The 24521-nt window shown below is 41.3% G+C and overlaps 1 protein-coding gene across 2 annotated transcripts in view; it reads right to left on the bottom strand.

The window, feature by feature from the left end:
• slit1a (slit homolog 1a (Drosophila)) overlaps window positions 1-24521 on the bottom strand; it is a 206844-nt gene that overhangs the window by 169568 nt on the left and 12755 nt on the right. For both annotated transcript variants that reach the window (XM_060916914.1, XM_060916915.1), the window contains exons 2-4: window positions 17484-17555; window positions 13358-13429; window positions 12505-12576 (exon numbers count right to left, since the gene is read on the bottom strand). In XM_060916914.1, coding sequence (XP_060772897.1) covers window positions 12505-12576; window positions 13358-13429; window positions 17484-17555 — 216 coding nt within the window. The remainder of the gene's footprint in view (window positions 1-12504; window positions 12577-13357; window positions 13430-17483; window positions 17556-24521) is intronic.

Genomic DNA, 24521 nt, shown 5'->3' with positions numbered 1-24521 from the left:
TTTTATGAGGAGACAAGCCAGACTGTGTTCTGTTTAATAAGTCATCAATATGCTTCGGATGCTAGTAAGAAAAATAATAGTTTCATTGTTGGGACTAAAAACCTAACATTAGAAGCCATAAAAGACCACGAAACATCTATGCCAACATCTAGATAACAACGATAGTACAGGGGAAGTCAACCCTGGAGGATATGGCTGCCAAAAGAGGCACTAACCAGCCTGAAGATGGCTCAGTTGGAGAAGATGAGCATATTGTTTAGGAATGTCCATGCAATCACGAAAAAAGGAAGGCCAATCTCAAGATTATGAATGGCAATGCAACTAAGTTGTATTTTTTTTTTTATTCTACTGAATAACATTAGATTAAATGATGAAATGAGGTCAGAAAATAGCTGTGAAGTAATGTCATTAGTTAGCTAGCTACCAGTAGGGGAGAGCGGGGTAAGATGAGCCAGAGGGTAAGATGAGCCACCCCCTGTTTCTAAGAAACAGTAAACAAATGTGACCATGTGACCACATTCAAAGGGGGGCGGGACCATTTACTTACACTTGTGGAGAGGAGCACCACATGTCAAACTAGGTGAGGGGGATATTTATAAAAATGTGTTTTTGTGCTTTCTAAGTCAATTCCATGTTTGTCCACAGTGAAGATGATTTAGAGAAGACAAAAGTAGAATAATATTTAGACACATTAGGGTTAAGTTAGTGGCTTTCTAAGCTATGATATGAATGCTAATAAAAATAATTTTGATTAGCCTAATCCCCTTTATTAGCATTTTTCGACAAAATGGTGGCCACGGGGTAAGACGAGCCATTAGATGTGGGGCAAGTTGAGCCACTGGCTCAACTTACCCCATTGGTGGCTGAGCTTACCCAATATGGATGACACTTAAGTTTTCACATTTACTGGTCATATATGACAACAACATATATATATGACATCAGATGAGGAAGACCAGTTGTTAGATGTGGGGGATTATGTTGTGGCAAAATTCACGGGGAAGAAGAAAGTGCATTTCTTCATTGGCCAGATAATCAAATTGGATGTCTTCGAAATAGAGGCAAGATTTCTCAAAAGAAGCCAGTCATGCCATGGCTCTGCAAGAAAGCCAACCTTTGTCTTCAAAGAGAAAGATGAGGCTGTCCTGTCAAGACAGGATATTGTGAAAAAATTGCCCCGCCCCTTTACTGTTGGTGGGACAGCACGGAGGGAGAGGCAAATGGTGTTCCCTTGCAATTTGAACGCTTGGAACATTGAATAATGATGAAATGATTGATGGAATGATTGCTGCATGTTTTAGCAATGTTTTAACCTACTGAAAGAAATAAGATTTTTTGGCACTGTTCTACTGTTTTAGTAATTTCTATAATATAGTATATCTCTCATTCCCTCTCTAACCATCCCTCTTTCTATCTATCTACGCATATCTCTCTCTCTATCCATCTATCTATCCCTCCCTATCCCATCTCGTTCTATCACCTCTCTCTTCATCCCCCCTTCTCTATGCAACGCCCCTATCCCCCACTTGATTGACTTGACTTGATTCACTGATTGCATTTCTAATAATAAAAGTTGTTTACTTTGTTAACCTAACATGTTTTGTGTTGGCTCAATTTACCCCACACAGTGGCTCATCTTACCCCGTGCATGGGGTAAGTTGAGCCACTTGACATTTTTTTTTCAAGAGGTAATATCACTCTAACCATAAGAGCTTATCAATTATGTTTTGCTCAGATAGTAACAGTACACTTTGAAATTTGGTATGGTGTGTAGACTGGAAGCAAAAATGGCTTTAACATGTAGTTATGATGAAAAATGTAAAAAGTGGCTCATCTTACCCCACTCTCCCCTATATGTAATTAGCATAAAGGTAATGTTGTCTATCCATTGATTTCTAGTATCTGTTTACTTTTCATTGCTTTTTATTATTATTTTATAGATTAGATGAGAAAAATGGTATAAGCACAGGAAGCACATACATGAGTCGGAAGCAAGCAAGAGTGTTTATTAAGCACGTAGCTGAATTTGAGAGGAAGACCCTGCAGTCAAAGATAGCGGCAGTAAGATTTCTCTCCATCATGTCTGACAGGTCTACTGACACTGCTGTGATGGAACAGGAGATGTTCTGTGTGTGCCTGTGCAACTGAGGCAAGGTGGAGGTCCATTTCATAGGGATACAGGATGTGGAGAGAGCAGATGGTCAGAGCATCACCCAAGAAACAGATAACATGATGAGGGAGGTCTGCAGAGAAGAAGAGTGGCAGGCTAAGTTGCTGGTGTATGCAACTGATGGTGCATCGGTGAGGACAGGGGCACATAAAGGTGTAGTGAGCAGGCTCAGAGGAAATAACATGCATGTCCTGGGCATTCACTGTACGGCTCATCGCCTGGAACTAGCTTTCAAGGTTGCCATCAAGAGCTGCTCTCTGGCAAAACAGTTTGAAGATATGTTGTCAGGGCTGTGTACATTCTATTGTAAAAGCACTCACAATAGGGCAAACCTAAAGCAGAGCTTCAATATGATGGAGCAGAAGCTCCTTCTACCAACTAGGATTGGAGGCACTAGATGGGTTTCTCACCTCTTCAGGGCTATTGACCATTTTCTGAGAGGTTACCCGTGACTTACCAAACACCTAGAATATCCATCCATCCATTCTCCGTAACCACTTATCCTGTGCAGGGTCATGGGTAAGCTGGAGCCTATCCCAGCTGACTATGGGCAAGAGGTGGGGTACACCCTGGACAAGTCACCAGGTCATTGCAGGGTTGACACAACAAGACAAACAACCATTCACACTCACATTCACACCTACAGTCAATTTAGAACCACCAATTAGCCTAAGCTGCATATCTTTGGACTGTGGGGGAAACCGGAGCACCCAGAGGAAACCTATGCAGGCACGGGGAGAACATGCAAACTCCACACAGAAAGGCTCTCGTCAGCCACTGGGCTTGAACCCAGAACCTTCTTGCTGTGAGGTGACAGTGCTAACCACTATACCACCATGCCACCTGCACCTAGAACAGGTCGACTAAATAATGTATAGATTGTATACCTGAATGTGAAAAGCTTAGTTCAGTTGATTGTAATGAATTAGGCTCAGAAGAATATAATTATTTAACTAGCTTATTTTTCAAAGTGGCCACTGAACAAAATTTTCTTGTTTGACTGATTTTGTATAAAGATTCAGTAACCAGATGCTGAAGGGGTGAATCCAGTGCAGAGGAGCAAAGCATGCCACGACTTCCAAACCTGCTGGGATCCAGCAGTTTTCATGTTCTGCAACTTCATGCATGACTGCCTGACCCACCTCAGCAGCCGCTCTCAGAATCTTCAAACCTCAACTGTCAGAACTGAAAAGTTGTGCGTGGCTGCTTAGATGAATATCTTGAATAAACTTACTAATGTACCCCAGACCTGGCCCCAAGCTGAAAGTCTGTATGGACCAGCACAAGAATGATGACAACACCCTAAACAGTGTCATGAAGGCCAAGTTCAAGCTGCTTGACCAGCTGTGCCACAGTCTACAAAGTCAATTCCCTGACATGAGCATGGGAATTCTCCATGCTATGAAGTTGGTGAATCTTAACAGTTGGCTTGATGCAAATCACTGTGAAGATATGTAGGTTAGAGTCAGACAACAATACTTATTTCATCTGCAAATTCCTGAAAGCATATAACACAATATCTGTTTCATTTAATCTGTCTCCTTTCAGAATTTGGTGAATCAGAAGTGGAGGAACTAACCAGACACTTCCAGAGTATCCTGACATCATTGGGGGTCACTGTTGAATGCACCCCAGACCAGTGGACCATTCTCAAAGCCAGTCTGACCGATTTGGGAGAAAGTCTCCACACAAAGACCTGACCAGAGATCAACAGGCTTTTGCAACACCAATGCCCCGACATCCTCAGCCTGGTTGAGCTCATGCTCACCCAACCAGCCTTGATAGCAAACTGTGAAAGATGCATAAATCAAATTAAGTTAGTCAAGAGCGACTGGAGGTCCCATCTTGCAGCAAGAAGCCTGTGTGACCTACTGACCATCCAGCTCTCCACTCTCTCTATAGAGGATTTTGACTACACCCTTGTTGTCCAGGTCTAACATCAGGCTAGCATCCTGCTTAGAAAGCCAGAATTCATGGAGAGGAAGAGGAATGCTCCAGAAACCACCACTGAAACTTCAGGATGTGATTCACGCAAACCAGAGTGACATTAAACTGAGATTGAGAATGAGGGGAGGAATGTTTTTGTTTTTTGTTTAATCTGCTCAACTTGTCAAATGTTTTTCTGTTTCCAGTTGAGAGTACGCGGTGCGCATTTTGGCTGCCACTTCTCACCGGAGCATGTTTTTCTCCCTTTGTTTTTCTTTTTGTGTTTGTATAGTTTGATGTTTCTTTTTTTGTTTGACTGTTTTTGTCCACCGGTTGTGGCATAGCTCCGGACCCAGTTTTGGGCGTTGTTTCCCTTCAGGCCTTGGTCCGCCATGGATGATGCCTGTGCTCCTCGCTATGGACTGCAGTGAGCTCGTTGTTCTTTTAACAACGTGGTTGTCCAGCGCTCTGTGCTGTGGTGCTTCTGTGCTTGGTGCCGTGTTCCGAGCGATGTTGCCCAGTGGTGTCGCGGTCGCTGTGCAGGTGGTTTGGGACATACCAGCACTCTGTGCAGCGGTGCTTCTGTGCTTGCCTTGTGGATCCATGGTGTGGTGTTCTGAGCGATGTTGCCCAGTGGTGTCACAGGAGCTGTGCAGGTGGTGTGGGATTTATCTTTGTGTGCCTTTTGGTGGGACTGTGGGTAGCTATGCCATTGGAATTACATCCTGACCCTCTTTTGATGGACTCTTTTTTTCTCTTTTTCTTCTAATTGTAAAGCAACCTTGGGTGTGAGAAAGACACTATTTACAGTGGATATAAAAAGTGTACACACCCTGTTAAAATGATAGGTTTTTCTTAGGTAAAAAAAAAAATGAGACCACGATAAATAATTTCAAAACTTTTCCCACCTTTAATGTAACCTATAACCTGTACAATTAAATTGAAAAACAAACAAATCTGTTAGGGGGAAAAACATTAAAAATAAAAAAAGTACAATAAGCTTGCTGCATAAGTGTGCACACCCTTAAACTAATACTTTGTTGAAGCACCTTTTGATTTAATTATAGCATTCAGTCTTTTTGGGTACATACCTGCCATCAATTAAAATTACTCTGATTAACCCCAAATAAAATTCAGACATTTACTCAGTTGCATACTCCAACAAAAGCCAGGGTTCACAGAGAGCTTACAAAGCATCAGAGGGATCTCATTGTTGAAAGGTATCAGTCAAAAGAAGGGTAGAAAAAAATTTCCACAGCATTAGATATACCATGGAGCACAGTGAAGACAGTCATCAAGAAGTGGAGAAAATATGGGACAACAATGACATTACCGAGAACTGGACATCCCTCCAAAATTGATGAAAAAACAAGACAAAAACTGGTCAGGGAGGCTGCCAAGAGGCCTACAGCAACACTGAAGGAGCTGCAGGAATTTCTGGCAAGTACTGGTTGTGTACTACATGTGACAACAATCTCCCGTATTCTCCATATGTCTGGACTATGAGGTAGGGTCAAAGAAAAATATCCAGGCCCGGGTAAATTTGGAAAAAAAAATACATAAACTCTCCCAAAAGCATGTGGGAAAATGTGTTATGGTCTGATGAAACCAAGGTTGAACTTTTTGGCCACAATTCCAAAAGGTATGTTTGGTGCAAAAACAACACTGCATGCCACCAAAAGAACACCATACCCACGGTGAAGCATGGTGGTGGCAGCATCATGTTTTGGGGTTGTTTTTCTTCAGCTGGAACAGGGGCTTTAGTCAAGGTGGAGAGAATCATGAACAGTTCTAAATATCAGCCAATTTTGGCCCAAAACCTTCAGGTGTCTGCTAGAAAGCTGAAGATAAAGAGGAATTTCATCTTTCAGCACGACAATGACTCCAAAAAAGTTTTGGAACGGCCCAGCCAGAGCCCAGACCTAAATCCAATTGAAAATCTGTGGGGTGACCTGAAGAGGGCTGTGCACAAGAGATGTCCTCGCAATCTGACAGATTTGGAGCGCTTTTGCAAGGAAGAGTGGGCAAATATTGCCAAGTCGAGATGTGGTAGGCTGATAGACTCCGACCCAAAAAGACTGAATGCTGGAATTAAATCAAAAGGTGCTTCAACAAAGTATTAGTTTAAGGGTGTGCACACTTATGCAACCAGCTTATTGTACATTTTTTTATGTTTTCTCCCTATCAGATTTGTTTGTTTTTCAATTGAATTGTACAGGTAATAGGTCACATTAAAGGTGGGAAAAGTTTTGAAATTATTTATCGTGGTCTCATTTTTTTTACATCAGAAAAACTGATCATTTAATGGGGTGTGTACACTTTTTATATCCGCTGTAGATTAAAATTATTATTATTATTAAATGTAACTTCCATCAGTTCATGGTATGTGCGCGAGAGAGTGTGTGTGTGTGTGTGTGTGTGTGTGTGTGTGTGTGTGTGTGTGTGTGTGTGTGCATGAGAAAGAGAATGCTAGTATTTTCATTAAGAGTTTAAATATTTAATGCATCTACAGTCTGCAGGGTGGCAGATCTTGTGACTAAGTTGAGAACAGGGCCAATCAATGAGAGCTTGAATTGTTTCAGAGGTGGGACATTAGGACCCACTTTTCAAAAACCTGAGGCTTCAGGACGGCACTTTGTTCCTGCAAAACAAATATACGACCTCAAGAAAAGACTAACAACAAACAGAGGAGCTTGAAGACCAAAAAAAAAAAATCAGCCAGAGGGTCAATGAGAGAAAGAATTCCAGATGCAGTTCCCCAAGAAGCCTTCAAATACCCAAATTAAATTGCAAACATGACTGCATAAGCCAGCACACTCCGCTTTTCCTGGTCTATTGCCCTTCCTCTGTACAAGTCTTTACTTATCTCCCGCTCTCTTTTATGGTGTTTAGGCTTGTGTACTCTAGTCACCTGGGAATGAAGGCTTGGGAGGAGGTGTTGACAGAGCTCAGTAGCATAGATTAGTGTAGACTAACACTAGTCTGCTTGACACTGGCACTGTGTGTGTGTGCGCGCGCGTGTGTGGTGGTGGGAGGGTTCCTTTGCACCTTACTGTTTGCTTGTTTACACACGACGAATGACGAGGGACAAAACAGGTAGCGGGAGAAGTGGCTTCTTCCATGCCTTGTTGACACAAATCATTTAGACATATTGCTTTTTCAGCCGACAACTTGTACGCCTTTGAGCATCACACCTCTCCAGATCAAACAACCACCACCACATGCTACCCACCATGCAAACGAAGGGGTGCACCACCTGTGATATAGTTTAAGGCAAGCAAGAGGATAAGGATTTTGTTAACTTCCAGTAAAATTTATTACAGACGACCTGCAAGCAGAGGAACAGCAAACAGCTTGTGAAAATGCAGGATGCTAGAAGTTTATACCAATCGGCTGAGAACAAGTCAGTCACTATAAAAGCTGTTATTGCTGGCTGCTGCCTCATAATTCCAGCCAGCACCAAAGGCGGGTCAGTTTCGGTAGAAGCCAAAAGGCTTAGCACCATTAAACAGTGCTGCATCCGACTTTTCCAATCCAGATACCACTATAGCACCGCGTAGTCGCCTTGCAAAATTTCCCTGACTTGTTTAAAATCCGACTCCAAAGTTATAATTAATGCATGACCTATCAATTCATAATCAAATCTAGCCTGATTCCCCAAATATGTGTTGAATAAAACACTTATGGTGAGCAGAAGAAGAGGGTGAACTATTTATTAATGATATTCCAGAGCTTCCTCGCTTCTAGACTGATCTGACATGTGGAAGTCCTGTGGGAGCAGGCAATGAAGCACAGTGCTTGATACCCACTGATTGAAAGGTTTGATGTTGAAGGCATTAATCGTGAATATTTAACATGGCCTATCCATCCTGTGAATTATTGATGATGAGAGAGAAATACAGAACTGGTAGTACTGTATATAGAAACTAATCCTCTGTTCCACTTTTCACTTATTTAAATACTTCAGACGACAGAGTGGTTTCTAAATTACCTGTTTGGCTTCCGCTTACTTCAGATGGTTTTATGGTGTTTCTGTTTCTTATACACACTGCATAGCCCATAAAAGCACCACAACTCGTAAAATCCACTTTTACCACCGGAGAAGGGCAAGGGACAGAGAGCTGATCGGTTGCTGAAAGCTAAATGGCACTTAGATGATCTAAGGTTGGATTACTGTGTATCTGTGAGATAAGATAGCTCACTCAAATATATGGCATATATCTACATATATTTCATTCCATCCACATTCACTGGACATGAGCAATCGCACACTCTGATTGGCTACTCTACTACAAGGATATCAGCTCACATACCGTAGAATAGAGAAAAACAAAATGGTGGCTTTGTTATGAAGTATGTAAAAGAAAGAGAAATAGCAAAAAGAACATAGTTGTCCCCCCACAAATTTCTCCTGTTCCATACTCCAGCCCAGTCGGTGGTGGTAAGGAATCTTTAAGTTGGTTTGCCAACCGCCAAAAAAAACCTAGAGGAGAAGAAGAACGACAACAACAAAATGGCATAGCGTGTTGCTAAACCAACTGAGGACAAAATAAAAAATCTACTCGAAAACAAAACCCCCCAAAAAAAAAAAAAAAAAAAACCCAAAAGCCACAAAATATGGAATAAAAGTATTTTGTGGTAAGAACGCATCTTTTATTTTCAAGAATTATTATTATAGCATTTTTCACAAATTGCTACTGTCATTTCACCAGTTTGTTTATATTCTAAGCAAAATTATTTTGTCGGATGTTTGTATAAAGTTTTTATTTATTGAATTTGCAAAAAATAAAAATACAAATGCTCTGTTTCTCAAAATCCAGTGAATGTGGATAGAATAAAAGAGTTATTCCACTTAATCTCATCGTACATGGCAGGCTTGTAGTACTCGAGTCTGACTTGTGCCCTAATTTTCAGGACTCATGACTTGACTTGGACTTGACCACTGATGACTCGGACTAAGACTCGTACATTAACTGCATTCGGACTCATAAATTGGAGATGAGGACGCGAATTTTTTCTTTATTTTTTGCAACATGCCATAATAATTTGGCATAAGATCTTTATATCTACATTAATCTTTATACTAATTTTGTGCAAGAGAATGCATATTCACCTGTTCATAGGTCATGTTCAGGAACAAATTAATGTTAATGGCGATAAAATGCCTGGAGAGAAACCCCTAGGATTGTCCGCTTTGCTTATACAGACTTCTCGTGCAGTGGGAAAAATGCACTGCTATGTGTTCCATATGTAGAAGAACTATCAAGGAGATGACGGGGACAACCTCGAACTTCAATCATCATTTGGTAAGACTCCACCCAGAGAAGGAAGTGACATGCTATGTTCATTGCTCTGTTGATAGCGGGGCTTGCTGACCTATGAACTAGCAAGTGTTAACCCTCTCTCATGTTATTTGCCCTGTTGATAGTGGGCGGGGCTTGCTGAGCGATGAACACGCTTTTTATCTGAAGTCTATTAACTAAAATGGGGCAGTCAAGCAGTAACGTTAGTCCAATATAGTAGCAGAGACGCTTTCACATAAAGGCAGCAACAGCCACCGTCAAATGGTGCGCTTGGAGTCTTGTTCTCGGACTCAACTCGGATCAACAGTGGACTCGACTCGAAATTTTCTTTAATGACTCGGACTTGAACACTGGGGACTCGATACTGGACTTGGACTTGAGATTTCATGACTTGACTACAACACTGGTACATGGCTTATAGTCAACTCGCCGCTACGCACCTCGTCGGCGATCAACTCATATATGACTCAATTTCGTGGAATGACTTAAATATTTAATTTCACTTTTATGAGTCTAAGAAGAAATAAAATGATCTTAGCTTCTATCATTTCTACCAAATGTTCCAAATGTCCATTACCATGCAAACAAATTGTGTTGCAGAGAGAACGCCATGACTTTGGGCCACTCATTTACCATCAGTACTCCAAAATGCCACGTAGGAGGAAGCACATTTATTATTGCAGAAAGAATCTTCCGAATTCCATGCATTAATGCAAATTTGTATGGAAATTTTACAAACTTAAATGCAAAGTTTGTACATACAGAAGTTTATATAGCATGCCCACCCATCCCTCTCTCACGTGCACACATGGAAAGCAACCGGTGACTCCGTTCCTATCAGCAACTAGATGCTTTGTCCAAAGCCACTGTAAATTAAATCTTTCCAGCAAGGGTCATAAACCTGCCGACCCTGCTTGCCACCTTCACACACACACACACACCCACATGCACCAGCTTTCTCCAAACCAGATGCCGCAGCCAGAAGGCAGCCATCAAGCTTGCTTTGACCCTCCTCCCTAAACTCTCTCAGGCGCTTGGTTCTGCTGTACTCACAGTATGAATGCACTAATTACAGGCACGGCATCGGCAGATTACAGGGAATGCAACCTTTCTTTCCTAGCGGGGGGGGGGGGGTAATGAGTGAGAGGAGAAGGGGGCAGCAACAGGTTGTTAACCGTAATGGATGCCACCCATTGTTGTCTGTTATTGTTCCACCAAGTCAGTCCTTATTTTTGTCATGTTCCTGACGTCTTGCTGTCTTGCTAAGTATTCCCCTGCAACGTCCAATAGAAAGCCATCATCCGACCTGTTTCTACACTGTGTTACATCAGTGAGAGTAATGCAAACAAATATTAGGTTAGCTCCCAAATTCATCTTTGGAAAGCAATTACAGCACCAAATCAACTTGAACAGCCTTCTCACAGAGAGTGTAATAAAACCAGTTCAGACCTGCTGACCTGCTCCATAGTCGACTGGAGTACCGTGAAGTGAATGGTTTTGCTCTTTTCCAGAATTTCACTACATTTTAAACTCACTAACGCATCAGTACTCAAGGATTAAGGATTAGTCTTGCCCAGAACAAAGAATAGCACAGATTTTTTTTCAGAAAAGGCATTGCACTTAGCTGGTGGATGCCATCTTTTGTGTAAAAAGCACAGAGAACAAATTGGCTGAGGCTGACCTTCCACTTTCTGGCCAGCATCAATGACTTGGAGCCACTGTTTGTGCCAATACAAAAATGAGCGTGCGCGCGCACACACACACACGAGAACGAATGGAGCCAATTAACATTACAAGAAAACATCTGGATTAATATACCACCTAAGGCTAACAGGCTTTTACATTAAACCCACTTGTTAATGGCATTGAAAAAATAAGCATAATAACAAGCCCCAGTGAGTGCTCCAAGCAAGTGCAAGAGCAAGTGTTCCTTTGGGATAAGAAACATTTTACTGATATTTAAATTTCCTCAACTCAAGTAAGACAGTTCTGTAATTTATTCATACTGCCTTTTGGTGAAGAGCAGACCATGCGACAGATGTCAGATGAGGTTTCGGGGGCAGTAAGGGTACATTTGATCCTTGATGCTCAATTCCTGCCATGGTTTCATTCAAAACAATTAAATTTGTACTTATTAAGCTCATAATAGCTCTCCACATGTGATGCCCAAATTAAAAAGCTTTGCTCTTCAAAAAAAAAAAAAAAAAGGAATATGAGACAATAAATGATTCAGTGCAATTTGCACATGAAGGAAATTTCCACAACATAGGAACAACAATAAACCAAGGTTGATGTCGGATAAGTTGTTCAAACAGCTGTTTCTATTGCCAGAGGCTGAAGTTTAATATGTGCTTGAAAACATAAACGTTTGAATGATGTGAACAGAAGGGTTTGGCTTTAGAGAGTCCAATTGTGTATGCATGTCTTTGGGGGAACAGAGGTCTGGAAAAGGAAATGGTTTTACCTTGTCTCAGTAAGAAAACATTCCCACCACTGGCTACAGGTAACATGAACTTAAACGATCAGCAGAAAGGACACTTCATAGCAATTATGTACAGAAACAGTACTAGCTTTCAGACTTTAATAAGAACTTTAAAAAAAGCAAAAAAAAAAAAAAACTGTGGTTTGCTACTCTGAGATGGAGGTGGGGGCATTTTTGATTGCTAGTTTTCCTCCCGAAAGAACAGAGAAACAGCCTGTCCAACCTACCAGAAGCAAAAGTTTCTTCTTAGGGCAACGTTTGGCTTCCCACTGCAAACCCCAAATATTTCCCATCAATGACAACATTCATAAAAATGAAATGCCCTCAACCTTTTCGACCTTCTCAAGCAATTCTACCCTTCCATAGTGGTGTACTCATAGGCACACACAATTTTTCAAATCATATCTGCATAAAATCTCTCTCAAAAATGTACCCAGTTATCTATACATTGCCAGGACGCATGACCTTCACCTTCACAAATCACATATCGACTTGACCAACACAGTCAAACATGCTAAAATATTTCAAGCCATTGTGTAAATATGTTTAAAAGGCATACACAAAACCTTCGCCAGACTGAAGCACGTCATAAACAATAGATATGAAAATGTCAGGAGACTCACAGTCGTGACAAAGCAGCATTCTTCTGGAACAGTAGCTCTGGCAGCTGGTAGAGTTGGTTCCTATTTAGACGTCTAACAGAGGCAAAAAGGGGGGGAAAGGAGCTACGTTAAAGTCACTATAACAGGCAAGAATACAAATGAAGTGGAAATTATCTGATATGAAAGGCAGCTGGTGAAAATTAGGCAAAGGACATGATCAGTGTATTCATTTTGAGATGTGCAAAACAAAAATCAGCACAAGATGACCAGTATAATTAGCAAAACTGAAAGGGACAGATTGGGACTAATTACCAAACGAGACCACAGATTTTAAGTGCTTATAGTTTGAGGCAAAGGCAGTGAACCATATGGGAGTGGAAGCTAATGATTTTTGAGAACTACTATAAAGATCAGATGATGGTGTTTTTTGACTTCACATGTTGCACATTAAAGTAAACAGCTGTACAGCTGCAATCCTAGTTTCAATAGTTTACCACATGATATGTGCAGAACAGCAGTGCAGCTGTGATGTGGCTCCTTCGTTTTGACAGTGGCTACATGCTGAAGCCACCATTCCCCCTTTTCTGATTGGGGGGCTTCTTGTAGCTTCTCAAACAAAGGAGATTGGCAAATGTGTTTAGAATCATGTAAGCCAAAGCCTTTTTTCCACACATTCTTGGTCGGGTTCCTGGTTGGCTAGTAAACCTAGCCAGCAACCTCAGATCACTTGTTCGGTTTTGTATAGCTTCTTGCTTTTTTTTTTTTAAAGGGGTTCTCCTAACATTACTAAGCGTAAAGCTGTTCCCTGTGTTAAGCTTAATATTGCTTCAGTTCTTAGTTGGCTCGTAGAAGAGACTGCAGTCAGAACACTTACAGTCTCTCCAGTTCTTTCATGTCATCAAAGGCTCCCCGCTCAACGGCTCCAATCTGGTTCTCCATCAGCTGCCTGTGGAGAGAAGTCACAGTTGGTGATGGAGTTGTTTGGCATACCTTGGGTGGATTGGGACAGAGTGCTCTTCAGGTAGGTTTATGGAGTGATAGACCTGTTTGTGGAAGGAAATTAGAAGGTGGTGGAATCTTGGCAAATAAGAGGGAATTTGAGGGAGTCTAGCCAGGACAGGGGGTAGGGAGAGGTACATGGGAGGGCTGGGGGACTGTGGTGGCAGTGTCTAGCCAGTAGACATTGGCTGGTGTGGTCTGCGATGGTGGTGGGAAGTGAACCAAGGAGGCTTGCAGCTCTGGGATGTGTAGACCACCAGCAACTCTGTGGCTAGGTGCTCTAAACTGAAGCTACTTATTCAAAACAGGTCAGGTAAACCCTCAGAACCACAGACTTCATATGAACCCTCAACACTGCGAATAAACAGACTCACCACAGGGACTTCAAAAAAAATTTATTCTTTGGAAGTGGTGCAATCTAACACCTTGATAGATGCAGACAGGTTTTGAGAAAACAAGAGTTATTCATTAAAATTAACTTTCGTGGAACTGCCAGATCCAACTGAGAACATGGAATGAGATCTAGCAATTTGATTTTTCTTCCCCAGGTTGAAACATGATTGTGGGTCACCAATCACAGCCTCTTCATAAATAAATGAGTAAGTAAAAATAACAAGTGATCACCATTTTCTCCAGAGGTGGTGGTCTTTGAGTGTTTTTCACAATCTAATAAAGCAAACTACAAAAAGAAACAAGCTAACATCCAGCTGTGACTGTTTACGTACTAGTGCATTTCAAAATATTGGAATATCGTGAAAAGGTCCATGTTTTTTTTGTTTTTTTAAATTTAATTAAAAAAGGTAAACTTTCATATATTCTATATTCATTACATGTAAAGTGAAATATCTCAAGGCTTTTTTGTTTTAATTTTGATGATTATGGGTTATAGTTCATGAAAGCCAGAAATCCAGTATCTCAGATTATTAGAATATTTCATTTTGAGTTTGAGGAAAACAGCATAAATACTGTATATCTCTCGGTCTAGTTGAGTACATGCAATCACAATCATGGGGAAGACTGCTGACTTGACCCTTGTCCAGAAGACGATCATCGATACCCTCCACATAGAGAGTAAGCCATAGATGGTCATTGTTGAAAAGGCTGGCTGGAAAAGGTGCACAAGCAACAGGGATGACCGCAGCCTTGAGAGGATCGTCAAGAAAAGTCAATTCAAGAACTTGGGAGAGCTTCACAAGGAGTGGACTGAGTCTGGTGTTAGTGCATCAAGAGCCACCATGCACAGATGTCTTCAGGAAAGGACAACAACTGTTGCATTCCTAATATCAAGCCAATCTTGAACCAGAGACAATGTCAGAAGTGTCTTACCTGGGCTATGGAAAGAAAGAACTGGATTGTTGCTCAGTGGTTCAAAGTCATCTTTTCAGATTAAAGTAAATTTTACATTTCAGTTGGAAATCAAGGTCCTAGAGGCTGGAGGAAGAGTGGAGAGGTACAGAATACAAGGTGTTTGGAATACATAGAATACAGTGTGAAGTTTCCACAGTCTGTGATGATTTAGGGTGCCACGTCATCTGCTGGTGTTGGTCCATTGTGTTTTATCAAGTCCAGTGAGCAACAGTCCAGCTCTTTCTCTCCTTAGCACAGGTAAGACACTTCTGCCGTTGTCTCTGGTTCAGCAGTGGCTTGATATTAGGAATGTGACAGTTGTAGCCCCTTTCCTGAAGACATCTGTGCATGATGGCTCTTGATGCACTGACACCAGCCTCAGTCCACTCCTTGTGAAGCTCTCCCAAGTTCTTGAATCAACTTTTCTTGACAATCCTCTTAAGTCTGCGGTCATCCCTGTTGCTTGTGCACCTTTTCCAGCCAGCCTTTTCAACAATGACCTTCTGTGGCTTACCCTCTTTGTGGAGGATGTCGATGATCGTCTTCTGGACAACTGTCAAGTCAGCAGTCTTCCCCATGATTGTGGTTCCATGTACTGGACTAGACTGAGAGATACACAGTATTTATACTGTTTTACTCAAACTCAAAATGAAATATTCTAATATTTTAAAAATTAAAATAAAAAAGCCTTGAAATAGGGGCGGCACGGTGATGTAGTGGTTAGCGCTGTCGCCTCACAGCAAGAAGGTCCGGGTTCGAGCCCCGTGGCCGGTGAGGGCCTTTCTGTGCGGAGTTTGCATGTTCTCCCCGTGTCCGCGTGGGTTTCCTCCGGGTGCTCTGGTTTCCCCCACAGTCCAAAGACATGCAGGTTAGGTTAACTGGTGACTCTAAATTGACCGTAGGTGTGAGTGTGAATGATTGTCTGTGTCTATGTGTCAGCCCTGTGATGACCTGGCGACTTGTCCAGGGTGTACCCCGCCTTTCGCCCGTAGTCAGCTGGGATAGGCTCCAGCTTGCCTGCGACCCTGTAGAAGGATAAAGTGGCTAGAGATAATGAGATGAGATGAGCCTTGAAATATTTCACCTTACATGTAATGAATACAGAATATATGAAAGTTTATGTTTTTGATTAAATTATGAAAAAAATGAACTTTTTCATGATATTCCAATATTTTGAAATGCACTAGTACTCATGAGTGACTTATTAAACCAATTATACTAAATGGCAGAATTACTTGACAAACTTAGCCTTATAAATCAGAAGGAACGAACATCTCCCCAGATGGTAGACCATGTCAGGCATGGTTTTAAGATGTAGGCAACCATTCTTTGTTTTCTCAGTGTGTGTGTGTGTGTGTGTGTGTGTGTGTGTGTGTGTGTGTGTGTGTGTGTGAGGCTCATGACCGTAAGCATAAACTGTTTTTCCTGTAAGCGCCGTCTTTACTAGGGGCAAAGGTTCATGCTCCCATTTTCACAGTGAGGCAGCTAAGTCCCGGGGGTCAGAAATGTGAGAGTATCCCCTCCCCAATGCTTCTGCCTCTATGTTAATCATGTTAACAACCCACCTGGAACTACAGGGAGACCTTCAAGCTCCTTGGGGAAACTGGAGGGTGGGTGGGTGTGGGTGTGAAGGGGGCGGGGGTGTTGGGGATGTTAACAGGGAGATACTTGTAGAAAGTTGTTTCCATCTTGCATGTAACAAAATGACAGTAATTTCTCCTCGTAAGAGGGTGTTTGGGGTGTAGACTATAAAATATAGTAGTATTTTGTGATGGCTAAATCAAAATGAAGTAAGATTAACTTTAAAAAAAAATTATAATTTGTAAACTGTATTATAACTTTGGCCATGTATCCTTGACTTGCAAGTGACGTCAAAGCAAAATAGAAACCCAGATGTCGGCCATGTTGGTGGATATACAAATGTAGGCTCAAGCGACATTCCATACAAAACATAGTCATGCATGCACAAATCTCTTTGTTTTTTCCACTGCTTTAAGCATTCTTTTAGCTTTGCCTTATCTTTGTGCTGTATATGGTTGTGGTCACAAAAGTACCTGTGACCGTGGCACATTCCGATTTTTTAGAATTCTATCCGTGATTCGGAAAGAGGTCAAGGAAACTCTGAGGCTTAGTACAGAGAGGAGACGAGCACGGCTGAACAACATCAGCAGGGCTGATCTAACAGACGCTAAAACCAAAACAGCTTGTGTTTGCAGTAATCATTTTATCTCAGGTGAGATTCAAAAGCTTTCTCAATAATATCATGGAAGAATTTATTTCGTGTTCCTTCATTTGAGATTTGTCAACCCATGAAGTCTGCCAAACCAGATAGAACGCGATATCTGGGTACTCGATGGTCGGTAGAAGCGTCTTATCCTCAGAAAATTCTGACTTTTTTTTTAAATAATATGGGTCAGAACCACACATATCTATCTTCTCTTTGTATCGAATCTTCACTCGACTGTTCAAATCATGGTAATACTGAGAAAATTCAGCACTGTTTACAGACACGTTTTCAGCAGCTGCCATCCTAGTCACTTTGTATATCCACCATCATGATGGACGCTCATGACGTAGCACATTTTAATCACGTGGTTGCAAGTCATCTACATGTTTGTCGGATACTGGGCATTAAAACGTTAGGAGAAACTTACAGAACACGGAGGTATTTGAGTCCACTAAAATCATTTCTGTTGATGCGGGTGAAGTTATTTCCATTCAGTTCCCTGCAAGAGAAAAAAAATAAAATAAAATATTAATGAACTTTCTCTCCACTGGGACATTTCCATTGAAGTTGCAGTAAATGATGGAATCAGTAAACTGAGATATGCCACTTGTGACCAAGATCGTTTTACATGAGAAACAAACATTTCTCAAGACTGTTAAGCATTTTTGCAGTGACGAGCCTACATATCCTTGAAATAGTTTGGCCTGCAGTATAATGTTTAGTCTAAATCTACAGAACCAGGAAAACGTAGCGTAAATAATCAAATCTAAGTATGTCCATGTGTCTATCTCTTGGGACAGATTCAAAAAGTGATCTTGAATATTTTGTATCAGTTTAGACACGTAATGTTCCATTATAAGTGTATCTTAAAAAAAAAAGTTGATTTCACCTTAGACTTAAACCACATATTCTGCCATCATAAACTGTGTGTGCAGCTTAACTGATTGAAAATCTGTGAAAATGGATCAGTGTTTGTCTCTGTGATACAAACACTATCATCTATCTTATACCATTGTGAGGGCAGCAAAATGCATTTTGAATGCTAAGTATTTTAATGCTAAATTTGACAAAATTAAGGATTTTAAAGATTCTGTTTCTACAAATTTAGTGAAATCTACAAAGGCAACTGATGCATTTGCTTCATACATGTTATTTTTTCCCAATTCATAATAGGTTTTATTGTTTCTGCATTGAGTCGTGTGCATTATTATACATACAGGACACTTTTTCAATGAAATAAAAACATGTATTCTATTCCCTTCTAGTGGGTTTCATTCATTTGGTTTGATATCATTAAATATTGTTAGAATATCACTTATCCTACGTGTATTATGTCACTCTACCCAATGGAGAATTAGCATGCAATATGGTTTACACTACTGCATGGTTGTCAAGACAACATGACATCACACATCAGAGCTGATGTGAATGTTCAATGAGAGAGTTTTCTGCTGTGCATGCGCAGAAGCATTTCTTTGTTCGCGGGGAAAGAGAAAGACATGTTGAACACCCGAAAGGCGACCAAAATGTCATAAGATATTCTTCACGCATATTTACAAGCAGTGGTGAACTGTTACTATTAGAGCTGGGACTTGAGCTCAGCCAAAACTTAGCCAGACACACCAAAAAAGCAACAGGGCAAAGGATTTTGTAAGGGATTAGTGGCAGGGTGCCAGGTTGCAGCACTGTGTATAGATGTTGATTTTAAAAGGAAGTAAATTACACAGGGAAATTAATACTTAAGTATGAGTGAAAAATACTGTGGCATGCGTGCAGCGTGGAAGAAGAGTCTGGAGACAGAAATATTAGTTTCTCAGTTGTTAGCCTGTGCTACTTGTTCTCAATAGCACTGGCCTGACTGCTTTATTTGCACTCACTAGCACTACTGATGAACGCTGCACCAGCTGAAAGGCGACTTCACTGCTGCGCTGACAGTGCTGACTCGCGGTTAAGCTAGCACTGGCCTTTGAGAATGCTGATATGCTGATATGAAGAGAGTGTGTATGTACAGTGGTGCTTGAAAGTTTGTGAACCCTTTAGAATTTTCTATATTTCTGCATAAATATGACCTAAAACATCATCAGATTTTCACACAAGTCCTAAAAGTAGATAAAGAGAACCCAGTTAAACAAATGAGACAAAAATATTATACATGGTCATTTATTTATTGAGGAAAATGATCCAATATACATATCTGTGAGTGGCAAAAGTATGTGAACATTTGCTTTCAGTATCTGGTGTGACCCCTTTGTGCAGCAATAACTGCAACTAAACATTTCCAGTAACTGTTTATCAGTCCTGCACACCAGCTTGGAGGAATTTTAGCCCATTCCTCCATACAGAACAGCTTCAACTCTGGGATGTTGGTGGGTTTCCTCACATGAACTGCTTGCTTCAGGTCCTTCCACAACATTTCGATTGGATTAAGGTCAGGACTTTGACTTGGCCATTCCAAAACATTAACTTTATTCTTCTTTAATCAATCTTTGGTAGAACGACTTGTGTGCTTAGGGTCGTTGTCTTGCTGCATGACCCACCTTCTCTTGAGATTCAGTTCATGGACAGATGTCCTGACATTTTCCTTTAGAATTCGCTGGTATAATTCAGAATTCATTGTTCCATCAACGATGGCAAGCTGTCCTAGCCCGGATGCAGTAAAACAGGCCCAAATCATGATACTACCACCACCATGTTTCAGAGATGGGATGAGGTTCTTATGCTGGAATGCAGTGTTTTCCTTTCTCCAAACATAACGCTTCTTGTTTAAACCAAAAAGTTCTATTTTGGTCCTATCCAGCCACAAAACATTTTTCCAATAGCCTTCTGGCTTGTCCACGTGATCTTTAGCAAACTGCAGATGAGCAGCAATGTTCTTTTTGGAGAGCAGTGGCTTTCTCCTTGCAACCCTGCCATACACACCATTGTTGTTCAGTATTCTCCTGATGGTGGATTCATGAACATTAAAATTAGCCAATGTGAGAGAGGCCTTCAGTTGCTTAGAAGTTACCCTGGGGTCCTTTGTGACCTTGCCGACTATTACACGCCTTGCTCTTGGAGTGATCTTTGTTGGTCGACCACTCCTTGGGAGGGTAACAATGGTCTTGAATTTCCTCCATTTGTACACAATCTGTCTGACTGTGGATTGGTGGAGTCCAAACTCTTTAGAGATGGTTTTGTAATCTTTTCCAGTCTGATGAGCATCAACAACACTTTCTCTGAGGTCCTTAGAAATCTCCTTTGTTTGTGCCATGATACACTTCCACAAATGTGTTGTGAAGATCAGACTTTGATAGATCCCTGTTCTTTAAATAAAACAGGGTGCCCACTCACACCTGATTGTCATCCCATTGATTGAAAACACCTGACTCTAATTTCACCTTCAAATTAACTGCTAATCCTAGAGGTTCACATACTTTTGCCACTCACAGATATGTAATATTGGATCATTTTCCTCAATAAATATATTACCAAGTATAATATTTTTGTCTCATTTGTTTAACTGGGTTCTCTTTATCTACTTTTAGGACTTGTGTGAAAATCTGATGTTGTTTTAGGTCATATTTATGCAGAAATATAGAAAATTCTAAAGGGTTCACAAACTTTCAAGCACCACTGTATTATAATAATAATAATAATAATAATAATAATAATAATAATAATAATGGCTTTTTTTGGTGGTATATCAGATATATTCCATTCAGCTAGCATGATATTGAACTCATCTTCGACTTGTTGAATATCATGCTAGCTGAATGAAATATATCTGATATACCACCAAAAAAATAAGCCAGCCAATATTATTTAAATATTTCATCAACCATATTTTACATCAGTTCAAAACCAAAACAACAAAATGTACATTTTCCCAGAAATTAAGCTATAATCTTTATTTGTTTTTGCAGTCTGGGCTTTTCGGTCCACACTGTGTGCAACTCATAAGTGTCAGCGAAGTTTCATTTTGTTGTGCAAACATGAAGAGCCTAGCCAGACAATATCATGAATACTACTAATGTTGCCATTCTTGTATTAGACAATCTCATCTCATCTCATTATCTCTAGCCTCTTTTATTCTGTTCTACAGGGTCTCAGGCAAGCTGGAGCCTATCCCAGCTGACTGCAGGTGAAAGGTGGGGTACACCCTGGACAAGTCGCCAGGTCATCACAGGGCTGACACAGACAACCATTCATACTCACACCTACGGTCAATTTAGAGTCACCAGTTAACCTAACCTGCATGTCTTTGGACTGTGGTGGAAACCGGAGCACCCGGAGGAGAACATGCAAACTCCGCACAGAAAGGCTCTCGTCTGCCATGGGGCTCGAACCCAGACCTTCTTGCTGTCGAGGCGACAGCACTAACCACTACACCACCGTGCCACCGCATTAGACAATGTTATATAAAATTGATATCAACTAAAGAATTCACTCATTTATCAAAGCACTATCAAAGAGTGTGTTTCTGTGGCTGATTCATCTGTCATGAGGTCAGCGACTCTTTTAAAAGAAAAAAAAAGTTTGACAATGAACACTGGCCTTTGTACGTACTCTTTAATGAGTGTCTGAACCAAAAATGAATTATTTTCGAACTGCAGATGTATCCATATGATTATTATCTTCTAAAGATTATAAACTGGGTTCTGACTAAATACTGTATTCTGTTAATACAAATGCTTTCCTCAACTAAAATATATATAATGTGAATAAGCATATTTTATTTATGTTTGTATCAGTGGTTGTGCTTCCTCTGCAGGGAATTCTGTTTGACTGAACCTGTTATTCGGTCCCAATTCATGAGAAAAAGGAGGATTTGCCCCTCGATCGTGCATCAGTAAGCAACGACCTTTCACCTGTCGACACTCCTAAACGTCGAAGCAGCTGTGGGACTTGGCTCTGAGCCTCTGTACCAGGTATAAACACACATCGCTCTGTTATTATGCCATGATGAGATCTGTAGAGTTTTGAGTTAATCCTGTAGCAGTCGGGCCACCACCCTATAAATGGGCAAAACACACTTGCATGCAGACATTAAAAGTCATCTTTATTCGTGGACCCAAAATTGACTTCTCTTGGTCCATTATAATGACCACTCTTGGGACAAAGCTAGAGAGTGAGAACCGGAGAGCGAAAGGTCATTACAGACAGATGGTCTGTGTACACAGGTGCATGGATAGAGGGAAATAAATAATGGAATGGGATTCATTAGCTGCAGCCTGATATACACATGTGCTGTTTATTGCTGGGCACTTAATCCAGCTTTTCTCATGGCTTCTCAAGTATAAATCTACTGGGTGGCCCCCTGTACTGGAACCCAGGGGACTGAAGACCTTGTGCAAGAGAATGGAGACTTCGCAAAACACAACCAATCACCCTTAATCATGCTAACTGTGTTCACCATCTGCCTACAAATTGTATGTTACTTGCCGGCTAGCAAAGTGACAAAAGACTTTAACTGGTGCAAACCTACACACAGAAACATCCTCATTTAAATCCCAAAAGAGAGGCTTAATTCAATTGGAAGTCGACTACATAGATTTGTAAAGATCTGGTCGTCCTTCTGTTACAGAATCTGCAGAACAGCTGGTTTTTTTCCATTCAACTGAGCGCTCTCTTTACAAAAAGGGCATGTCGAATAACATTTATAAGGAGTGAATGGCTTATTAACAGAAGCAGAAATTATAATATGTTTTAAGTAGGGGTGGAGCGCAACACTACTATCTGTTTATGTATCTGTTTAGTGCTCTAAATATTCCTGTCTGTATTTGGATTTGAACCTGAAGTTGGTCGGTTGGAAAACACTAGGGAAAACAACAACAACATCGGGATAGAAATGCCAGCCCTGTCAGCAGGACTGCTTTTTTTTTTAATCCTGCTAGCACAGTTATTCATATTGTTTGTACCTGCCCACAGTATTTTCACCTAATTATATGGTTCTATTTCACAAAATTTAAACAAACTAGTAGTCTAATTTCAACCACTGCAATCTGAACCAGGCGATTACAAAGGATGCTGTAAGTGCATCTTTGTCTTTCTTCATGCTCATGCCTGCAAGAAAGTGAAACCTTCCCACCCGCACAACTTTTCCTTTCCTTTCCATTAAAAAAGAAAAGAAGTTGTTAGTGGACCTCCGATTCATATCTGTATTGGTACCGGTTTGGAACACAGTGGGCAAAATATTTCTTAAACTAATTGTCCATCCATCCATTATCCATAACCGCTTATCCTGTGCAGGGCTGCAGGCAAGCTATCCCAGCTGACTATGGTGGTGTTCACATTAGACCGTATCCATCTCGTTTTCGTCGCGGATGCACTGTCCGTGCACATTAAAACGCCGGGAAACGACTCCACAGGCGGAACAACTTGAATCCGCCAGGGCCCACGTATTCAACCCAGTTTGTATCTGATCCGGTGCTGTGTAAACATTGAGGAACGAGGAAACGCAGTGCTGAGCTCTAGCTGACGTCGTCATTGGACAACGTCACTGTGACATCCACCTTCCTGATTCGCTGGTGTTGGGATCACACACACAGCGGCTCAGTCCCGAATCACTGCTCGTGCGCTTCACTCGCACGCTCTGTGAGCTGCGCAGGGCCAGAGTGCGCACCCTCCAGAGGGCACTCGCTGTTCAGGGCGGAGTGATTTGGAGCGCAGGAGGAAGCGCTGAGCCGCACTGAGGTTTATTTACACATTTCAACTTATTTACCTCCTTCAGGCGCTTAAACTCAGTGAGAACATGAACATCACAGCCAGGTGTGTTTATCTGCTGGAGAAGGTGTTCGCTTGCCATCCTTCCACTTGCAAGTGGTGAGTGACTTGCGCATGCCCGATATGCACTGGGATCATGTGACGTGCCGTCTAATTAGTCATGTGATTAGCATATCCGTGTATTGGCGTTGCTGTGTGCACGCGAATCGTGTATTGGCATTGCTGTGTGCACGCGAATCATTTTAAAAACATTAATCTGATGATCCGCTGGTACGGTCTAATGTAAACACCACCTAAGGGCGAGAAGTGGGGTACACCCTGGACAAGTCACCAGATCATCACAGGGCTGACACATAGAGACAAACAACCATTCACACTCACATTCACACCTACGGTCAATTTAGAGTCACCAGTTAACCTAACCTGCATGTCTTTGGACTGTGGGGGAAACCGGAGCACCCAGAGGAAACCCACGCGGACACGGGGAGAACATGCAAACTCCACACAGAAAGGCCCTCATTAGCCACTGGGCTCAAACCCAGAACCTTCATGCTGTGGGCCAACAGTGCTAACCACTACACCACCATGTTGCCCTTAAACAAACTAGAGAGTGTATAATACATTGAATATAGGTAATATAAGGTAATATAGTTGTGTAGAGAGGTTACCCCCTTAATGTCGAGTCTTAGAATTGTGTTTTAAATCTTGTTATTCTGTGCCTACTTTGAAGTATTTAGTAATTACAGTGAAACTGATAACAAAT

The sequence above is a fragment of the Neoarius graeffei genome, chromosome 3 (assembly GCF_027579695.1).
Source record: "Neoarius graeffei isolate fNeoGra1 chromosome 3, fNeoGra1.pri, whole genome shotgun sequence".
Classification (NCBI taxonomy): domain Eukaryota; kingdom Metazoa; phylum Chordata; class Actinopteri; order Siluriformes; family Ariidae; genus Neoarius; species Neoarius graeffei.
This window is presented reverse-complemented; position numbering and strand designations above follow the sequence as displayed.